Below are 9611 nucleotides of genomic sequence, written 5' to 3'. Positions count from 1 at the left end.
CTGAGCCAGCTCCTGGCTTGTCACCTCAGGCTTTTTCTCTGTATCTTCTCCCTGATTCTTGCATTTGCTGCTTGTTCCTTGTGTTCTCTTTGCTGGGTATATTGCAGAGGTGCCAAAAATGTGATGGTGTGCTTTGCTGTTTGCACATGGCTGTTCTAAAAATCACAATCGGTCTGAACCAGTGAAAGGGAAAGGAGGGAAACTGGCCCGCTGCCCTTTCCATGGAGCTCTGGGAGGATTTTCAGTGGTTTTGGGTGGTTAATAGCCACACATTCACTGTTGGAACGTACTACGTGGGATGTGGAAACAGAAGCGTGTGCATTTCTGTAAGGAAATAAAAAAATGGAAACTCAAAGATGGGGCAGACAGGAGAGCCTTTAGAGTTTGGTGGGTGGGCTTTAAAAGGCTCAGAAAGCACCTGAAGGCAGCTGAGAGAGGGGACTCCCCGAACTGAGGGACACAAAGTGGTTTAAGTGCCATGTTTGGGTGAAACTTTGCAACTTTTGCAGAGGGTATGAGCATAAGATTTCATGGTGACTCTAGCCAGAACAACACGGGCCCATGAGGCTTCTCGTTGCCTTCCCCATCTCTGCGTCGGCATGTTTGGTTTGAAAGGCTTCGTCAGGTTAAAGGGTGGGTATGAGGAATTCTCTCTGGGAAAGGCAAATTTGCAATTCTGACGCTAAATTATGTAAGTAGGACACTTGGAGCCTTAATTTTATGGTAAGGCAGCCTCACAAAGCCTATTAAAGGGGATGGAATAAGAGCAAAACCTGTGGTTGTTGGGTCCCCGGGGTGCTGCCAGCCCGAGTGGGGCTGGAGGAGGGTGGTGAGGGGTCTGTGCCCTGGCCGGGTGGCCAAGAGTACCACGCTCTCACCACGGTGCTGTTCCCGCAGGTCTCCGTGCCACCCGTGCTGGTCCCGGGGCAGAGGGGCCTGGAGCTGCCATGACGACGGGGGATTGCTGCCACCTCCCCGGCTCCCTGTGCGACTGCCCGGGCAGTGCTGCCCTCTCCAAGTCAGTGGAGGACTCGGACATCGGTCGCCCACAGTACGTCACGCAGGTCACCGCCAAGGATGGACGGCTCCTCTCGACGGTGATCAAGGCGCTGGGCGCCCAGAGGTAAGACTGCTTCAGGGACGGGGATGGGGAGAACTGCATCTGGGCTTTTTCTCCTGCTTTTTTTTGTGGCTCTAGGGCTAGAGACAGGCATCAAAGTCTCTTTGTGAAGGAGTTCACTGGAGCACTAATATGGAGTGCAAATCCTGGTTAGCCAGATGCTTCCCACGCCTGTACTGTCTATGTTGAGATGATGCCGGTCACCTCTGCTGGTGGACTGGGACTCGCGTGTTCACCAGAACCCCCCAGGCCTGCAGGCATGCCAGCGTGGGCCAGCTCAGGCTGCCTCTCACCACGTGCCTCTGCCAAGTCCTTGCTGAGCAGCAGTGGCGGTGGCATGCCATGCTAGCAAAGGCAGCGTTCATGGAGGTGATTTAAGGGCCAAAAATGGAGCACAGCCCCTGGTCTAAGATGGTCAAGGAGTAAACACACGGTGTTGATTTGCAGCCCCAGGGAGAGGAGCGTGTTTGTGTTGCAGAACTGCAGTGTCCAGCTGTTGCTAGAGGGGATGTGTGGCAACTTCACTTGCTCAGACTCTTCACAACATGACTTCTCATCGTGTATTTTGAGCAGCTTCCAGAGCAGAGGACACTTGGCAGCATTGTTTGGTCCAGCTAGTGAGACCGGTCCCATTTTGTGTTTGAATCCGGTCCAAAGAGCTGTTATTTTTTTTCAATGAATTTGGCCAAATGTTGATGAGGTGTGAAAGTGTGAATGCAGACGTGGGGGAGGAAGGCAGGAAAGCTACATGAGTACTGAGGCACATGCAATTGCTGTATCTAGCAAACCTGGAGTAGGTCAATAAAAATGTGAGGTGAACAAAGCTTACTCTCTGACAACAGATAGGCTTGGGGAGAAGTTGTGCAACCCCTTAAAACTTGCAGAGGTGTAAAAAATTGGGTGGGGAAACCTGAAATTACAGGTTAAAGAAAGCCAGCGTAACAAGATTCCTCATGTGAGTGTCTTCATGGGACACCAGTTTGTTCATTTTAGTGGTGGTGGATTTCAGTCTCTTCTTTGTCACCAGCATTTAGGAAAGCGAAGCCAGGAGCAATGTGACTGTACTGGAAGGCTGAATGAGTGATACAGTCTCTACAACCTGCTGGAAAACTGTGTTTGAGGGTGTATCGTGTGGGACTGTGACCAGGCACCCTCCCCCTCCAGAGAGGAAGGAAGGAAAATGGAGTCTGATAAGAACTTTTTTTCTTGTACTGTCAGCAAATTTTTTCCTTCCAGATTGTTTATTGGTAGCCAAGGTTATATTAATGCACTGGAAATATGAAACTTCTCAAACAGGAAGAGAACGGATGAAATATCTTACAGATGCTTTTCTTAGGAAATAACAGATGCATGAGAACACTGGAGGCTTGCAGGTTTTTTTGGTCTGTCCCTGTCACTAAGGCTGTGTGAGCGGACTGTAATTTTGTTGTTCTGATACAGCACTGAGCTTTATGGCAATCATCAAATAATTCAGATTGGAAGGGAATTCTGGAGGACATCTGGTCCAGCCTCCTTCAGAGCAAAGCCAATTTCAAAGATGGATGAGACTGCTCAAAGCCTTGTCCCGATGCAGTGTTCAGTATCTCTGAGGATGGAGTTTCCACCGCCTCTCCAGACTCCTGTTGCAGAGATTGGCCCAGCTGAAGATGTCCCCTAAATAAAAGGCACGTGAAAATGAGAGGAGAACAAGGGTCAGTGGTTCACCAGTCGTGTGGCAGAGAGAAGGGGATGGTGCAGTGGGTGTATGTTGCTTCACAGCCCTAAATGTGATTAAAAATTCCAATTGGGATGAAACCTGCTAAACATTGAGTTGAAAGTGGTAGAGATCACCTATGGTGCACTGGGAGAGGAGTCTTCCTTCTCCTTTAGTGAGCTGACATGCACTTCCTTTCTGGCTTTTCTCTTCCCGTCATGTCCCATCAAGTTTTTTCCCCAGTACGCTCCTTTTCCTAGCACCATGTTTCTGTATCTTGCTCTTGCTTTCTGTTTTGTCTGGTCGTGCAAACTAATGGAAGTAGTGCTACTGCTTTTGAAGATTGCAGATTGCTTGTGCTGACTGTTGTGTTGCAATCCCACAAACTTCTTTTGCACACAGATGGGTTTTTTTTAAAGTCAGAGTAGCAGTGGAGTATGACCTGTGAGACAGGATCAGTGTGGCTTTTGTACTGTCAGCAATCTGTGGAAAGAGGTCATAGCTGATATAGCTCACCTGGATTTCAAGAGGGCATGCAGTAGGGTCTTTGAAATAAAGATGTTCCTTTCTCACCCTCACACCCCCAAATCTGGGCAACTATGGATGTAAGAGAATGGTGGTTGTGTGAAAGAAATGGCTGGTGGGAAGGTGGTGAGATCCTAGTGAGTGGATGGTTTTCATGGTCCAGAGAGGGTAGCCCTGCACTGGACCTCTGCTCTCTGAAATTTTATTCTTAAATGATCTTGATGAACTGGAAACACTGAAGAGATGTACTGAATTGCTGAGAATAGCAAACTTCAGTGTTTAGAGCCATTTGATGTTTCCCAGGGAGCCCAAGACATCCTCATTTTGAGGCTGGCAGGTGTGGCACAGGGCTTCTAGGAAACCTGTGCCTTCAGATACCAGCTGGGATACCCTCGGACCTAAGCTGCAGGCTAAAATAATGGTTGCAGTTTAGTGTGCGGTGATGCAGATGGAGAACAGTAGTCCGGGATTTACATATGTGTTCGTGGATTTGGAGGAAGGAGATCTTGGGCATGTGGCAGTTACGTGCAGCAGTAACTAAAAGGCAAATAAGATGCTAAGATTTAGGAAAGCAATGAAGAACAGAACACAGTCACTGCAAAAATCCCTGCTGTCCCCACATCTTGAAAACTGTAGCTCTGGTCCATGCCGCTCTAAAAAGGTGTTTTAGAAATGTAGTAGAGGGAAGGGTAGTGAAGGTGATCAGAAAGGTGGATGTGCTTCTCTCTAAGGCATGACTGAATAGGCTGGGACTCTTCTGATCGTGAAAGAGGTGACAGAGGCTTTGATGGAGGTCTGTGTAAATCTGGAGGGTGTGGAAAACATTGTCTTTTACAGGGTAAGAATTAGGGGATGGTACACAAAACAAGCAAATGAGAGGTTTCAAGTGAAAAGGACTTGGTTCTTTGTGCTGCTAGAGAAAGTCCTTGCTACAGGAGGACACTGGATGCTTTGAGTTTACATAGGCACCAAAAAAAAAAGTCTTCAGTCTGTGATGGAAATTTGTCGTATGAATATCATCTGATACACCTGAGCTAATGGTTGCTGGATGCTGGAGCAGTAGCACTAATAGTCCACAGCCAGTGGCGCCAGCTAGAGGCGTGAGGGAACGTCTTGTGAGCAAATGGGTGGTTCGAGTGCTATCAGCAGTGCAGGCTTCCTGGGGGGAAGGTTGCAAGTGTCTCTGCAAGTGTTTGATGCTTCTCTTGATCTGGTTCTGAGGTCCCAAGAGAGCGGATCTTGAGCATCATCAAAGATTCTGTAGTTGAAACTCCTAGGCAAGGAGGGGGTGAGAAGTGATTGTTGTTGAAGCACCAAGGCATTCTGCAGTCAGAGCCTCGAACGCTGCAGAATGGCGCTCTGCGCAGCAGTGTGCAGATAGGATGCTGAGGGAGTTACTGCACTGTGATGGGCAGAGGGTTTGTATGCCAAGAACTTAGTCTGGGTGACTGCTTGCCATGAAATATGTTGTGGCCTTGGAAAGCTGAGCTTCCAGGGTAAATGTAGTTGTGTCTTTAGATATCACTGTTCCTTACACAGTTACTGATAAACCCAGGATGCAGAGCAGAGGTGGGGTGAGAGTGGGTAAGCGATCTGATAAATGCAACTGCAATTGCAAACCTCTTGAGTGGCTCCAGGTGGCTGGGGGGCTCGCTGTGACTAGCGTGGATCATCTGGCTTCACTTTGGGCTTCTGGATTTGCATCAGTGCTTCAGGGTTGGTTTCAGGTCTAGTGTCAACCTCTCTGCCTGCTGTGGAGACTGTGGGACATGCATGCTGTTGTCCCTTCTGTGGCCAGCTGAGCTGGCCAGGCTGATGTGCCGGCTTCTCCTGGGTGTTGTGGTGCTTATCAACACGGCTTCCAGATTTTACTGACCTAAAATGTCCTGGGCACCTCCACATTGCCCTGAGACTGGTTTCTTGCTGCAGTGGGCAGCTTTGGAGAGTCGCAACATGCTGTGCCACACACTGCCTGCTGTGCATGCGCCCTTCTGGGGCTTGGTGGGATCACACCCCGTTCTCTGATGCAGTTGTATCATTCTGCCTGCTCTGACCATGATTTCATTCTGTTTGTCTGCCTCTTTAGTGACGGTCCCATCTGTCGAATCTGTCATGAAGGTGGAAATGGGGAGGGACTGCTTTCCCCGTGTGACTGCACAGGAACACTGGGCACCGTGCACAAGAGCTGCCTGGAAAAATGGTTGTCCTCCTCCAACACAAGTTACTGTGAGCTCTGCCACACAGAATTTGTTGTAGAGAGAAGACCGAGACCTTTGACAGAGGTACCACTTTCTTCCTGCTTCACTTTTATTTCCTTACCATTTGAGAGAAAATGACTGATTTGCCCTGCTGTCCTTGTGGTTCTTGCTGTCTCCTCCTCCTCGCAGTACCTTAGCACTCACAAACAACTTGTTTAGAGACATCAGGTCTCTTATCAAGTGACATAGTTGCAAAAACTGCAGTAGCGATGTTTGGGGCAATTCTTACCTGTGAACCCCCCACATGCCACCTGCCAACGGCAGGCTGTAGGACTATGGAAGACATTGCACTTGTAGATATACTTTAGTGTCTGAGCATTGAAATGCAAAGGTCACCATATGACCTACTGAAATACAAAGCTCTCAGAAGTATTCCTTTTTCCTGTTAGTTTTAATCTTATCTCACGGTGTTACATTAGTGCAGCTCTCTTGCATGTGACTTCCTTGTCATGTTCTGCTCTGAAAAGTGAGATGTGGCGATTGCTGATACTGTTCATAAAAGACCTGTTCTCCCTTGACTAATACTGATGTGTGCTTCAAAGCCTTCGGGTCTTGCTCCTTCCTGCTGCGCTGTAGTTGAGCTGTGGTGTCCTGCTGCTGCTCTGTGTTCCCACCAGTCGAAGGAGAAAGCAGGACATGGCTCAGCTGGTCCTTGTGTTCTTCATTGCATTGACCGTAGGGGGACCAGGTCCTGATGGGTTCATCAGCCTCCCAGAGTTGGAAAGTACGATCCAGGCTCTGGTTGGTGGGTTGGTTTGGTTTTGTTTATCACAAGGGTCTCTTCGTTCCCCTGTTTAGGCAGTCTGCTGTGCTCACATTTCAGACTTTCTTTGGCTCCTGAAGTTTATGGCAGCTGGCTATAATGAAGCCCTTTACATTTGGGGTACAAGGGCAGCTTGGACCAGGCCATCTTCTGACCTTAGAATTCAAGTGTACATCACCAAAGAGGAATAAGTAAATCAGTGAGTTACGGTACCAAAGGCTGTAATGGTTCGTTTTAGAAGAGGGTTTAATCTGTCTAAATATGTGAGAGTTGTGTTGGCAGGTTAGCAGGTGATGTCGATAAGGCTACAGTGTCTGACTGTGCTGCAGGACCACGTAGGCGGGTGTTGCTGGCACATCTGAGGTCCAACCTGGAAGATCAAAGCAAGGTCCTGCAGCCCTTGCTGCCTGCACCCCATGCATGACCCAGTCACTGCCTGTGTAAGAGCAGGCAGGCCCTTCCCTGGGCCAGCTTGCCGCTAGATTGGGCTTGGGTGTTCATTCACCACAGTGTGCAACCGCAGAGCAGCATCAGTCTGCTGGTGGGGATTTACAGTTAACAATTGTGGGAGCCTCCCCAGTGCTGCAGCCATCAGCAATGAGAGAAGTGGGAAAGCATCATCTGGAGTCGCCACTGCAAATATTCCACTTGTTTACGTGCATCCTGCCCCCGCAGGGTTTTTCATCACGTGCCTCCCTGGCTGTGTTTGCACTATGGCACATAGTTTTGGGATTTGTTTCAGAGGTCACTTATCCTGTTCATAGCATTTCAAACCAATGCAAAGCAGCGCTGCTGCTGCACTGTTGTCCGCGAAGCTGCAGAAGGAGGTCTTTGAGCTGATTCTAAACAAGAGACTCCTGTTACCTTCCAGCTATCAGAGGGCTGTTGGTGCCTGCCACCAGAAGTGTATGTGTGGGGAGGAAGGGATTAATTCTGGTTTGTAACGGTGACTGCTCTTGTTTGCTTTCTCCTTCCCCTTGCTCCATCAGTTAGATTAAAACTAAGTCACAATTGCAATTCTAAGTTGCTTTTCCCATCTCTGTTTCCATTTCCATCAATTCTAGAGCTTACTTCCTTTCCCACCTGCCTGTGGAAGCGATACCTGCCCCCTCCTCCTTCCTGCGGTCCCCAGCTCTCCTTCCCACACTCCCATCTCCTCTGTATGCCCAGCAATCCTTGGAGGGGAAGAGAGCCCACCGACTGGGAAAGCATTCGAGCTTCAGTTTGCAAAATTGATATGCAGTTTTAATGAGGCTTTAGGCTACAGTGCTAAACCAAACCATGTATTTAGCAAAGCAATTTGTAAAAGAGCATTACGTCAGTGGTTAGTGCTGTCTGAGTCTTACCACTTTTCTCCCAGCTGCTGAAATGTATAAAATGGTTCTTTGACCAAAAACTCTGAAATGGTTGTTTCAGAAGTTGAAAACCACTGCTCCAGAGCATTTGGGAAGGGCTGTATCTTGGCTTTGAGGACACAGTGCAGACAAGCCCAGGAACAGTGAGCTTGCTAGGGCTTACGTGGGCCAAAAATGAGTGCAGGTTTCTGATGTTTTAGCGTAAGAGCTAGTAAAGTATTCATGCCCAGAAACAAACATGTGGAAGTGTGTTTAGCCATAGGTCACAAATGATGTAGCACCTCGTAACAAGTACAGGCTTAGAAAACTGCATACTTGAATAAAAACTCAAAGACTCAAAAAAACCCCTCAAAAACTATATATTGGAGGAGTTTCTCCTCTGACACTGGTGTCTGTCTCTCCAGCAGGCAAGAGGAGCTTGCTGGGACAGTGCGACAGGAAAGTCAGGGGTCCTCTGTGTTCCTTCTTGTCTGTACTCCAAGGTGGATGAGTGAGCAGCCCAGGACAATCAAATTTTAATTCTTGTTGAAATCTGTGAAGATCCCCTCTGAACTGGAGCCTGTTAAGGGTATGGTGACCAACAAGCAATCTGCAAGTGTTGAGAGGTGGGCAGCATTTAATGAGCCTCAAATGCAAGAGAAACGCCACTGCGTTTTTAGAGAGGAATAGACCCCTCAAGCTGTTACTGATAGCTGTCAAAGGCTTTGGGATGTGAATTATTTGTTACTTCTCATGTTTGGGGACTGTCTGTGAGCACAGCAAAGGGCATGATCGGCCCTGTTCTGGTCTCTCCTGTGTCTGCTGGGGAACAGCTTGCATAAAGTGCTGTCAGTGGCTTGTGAGTTTGGAGGCTGGTAAGCACTTGATGGAAAGTCTCCAGTTAGCCGGTGAGAGTGATCCCTGCCATAGAGCAGAGTGTAATGTGCAGCTCGCCATCCTCATACAGCCCTAGAGCAATTCCCTTGCCTGCAGTTCATTGGCAGCAAGCTTTTTCCCTGGCTTGAGGAGCAGCCTGGAGCAAAGTGCTGTCAGTGGCTTGTGAGTTTGGAGGCTGGTAAGCACTTGATGGAAAGTCTCCAGTTAGCCGGTGAGAGTGATCCCTGCCATAGAGCAGAGTGTAATGTGCAGCTCGCCATCCTCATACAGCCCTAGAGCAATTCCCTTGCCTGCAGTTCATTGGCAGCAAGCTTTTTCCCTGGCTTGAGGAGCAGCCTGTAGCCTGGCTTAATAAATCCCATGGTAGCAGCCTGCTCTTGCTCTTTCCCAGGGGCCAGCAGCACTTCCCCGCCACGCGATGGAGTGCTGCGAGCCTGTTACAAGCCGCACCGAGCAGCGTGTGTGCTGGGGCTGAGGCATGCAGATGCGCTGGGTCTCTGTACAACGCTGTTCAGCGTACTGCGTACCTGGCACATGGCCAGTGGAGGGCTCCTGCTAGAGTGAAATAGCTCACCTGGGTGGAAAGACTGCCTGGTTTTGTTGTACCCTGCTGTAAAACACTCTGATCCCTGCCTGGAGTCTGGGGAAAACATCCTGGAGTTCAGTTTCTTGTTTCCCTTGGGAGCTGGTACAGCTGCTCTGAGCTTCTGTACCGCCGCAATCTGTGCTGGCCAGAAGCAGTGGCAACGAGTGTGCTTCACCCTGTGATGTTCGCTTGGGCTTTTTGTTTGCTTGGAGGCCAACTGACAGAACACTGCCGCTTTCAGAAGCACACCTGCTGTTAGCAGAGACTCTGCACTAATTCTCCCCTTCTTTTCTTCTGAAAGAGCTGATAACCGCTTTGCCAGCTTGCTGATACTTTCCATTAATACCCTCTGTCTGCAGTCTGGTGTATACTCATCCCCAAGTCAGATGGGGCCAAAACTCCTTACCAGATACTTTTGGGAAGCGTCATCCCCAA

General features: G+C 49.0%; 1 protein-coding gene across 1 annotated transcript in view; it reads left to right on the top strand.

Moving 5' to 3' along the window:
* The window catches only part of MARCH2 (membrane-associated ring finger (C3HC4) 2, E3 ubiquitin protein ligase), a 22367-nt gene continuing 12756 nt past the window's right edge, over positions 1–9611 (top strand). Inside the window, exons 1-3 of the mRNA XM_009880589.1 lie at positions 1–15; positions 898–1123; positions 5425–5620. Of these exons, the coding sequence (XP_009878891.1) occupies positions 948–1123; positions 5425–5620 (372 nt within the window). The 5' untranslated portion in view covers positions 1–15; positions 898–947. The remainder of the gene's footprint in view (positions 16–897; positions 1124–5424; positions 5621–9611) is intronic.

Source organism: Charadrius vociferus, unplaced genomic scaffold (assembly GCF_000708025.1).
Source record: "Charadrius vociferus isolate BGI_N301 unplaced genomic scaffold, ASM70802v2 scaffold702, whole genome shotgun sequence".
In the NCBI taxonomy this organism is placed as follows: Eukaryota; Metazoa; Chordata; class Aves; order Charadriiformes; family Charadriidae; genus Charadrius; species Charadrius vociferus.
This window is presented reverse-complemented; position numbering and strand designations above follow the sequence as displayed.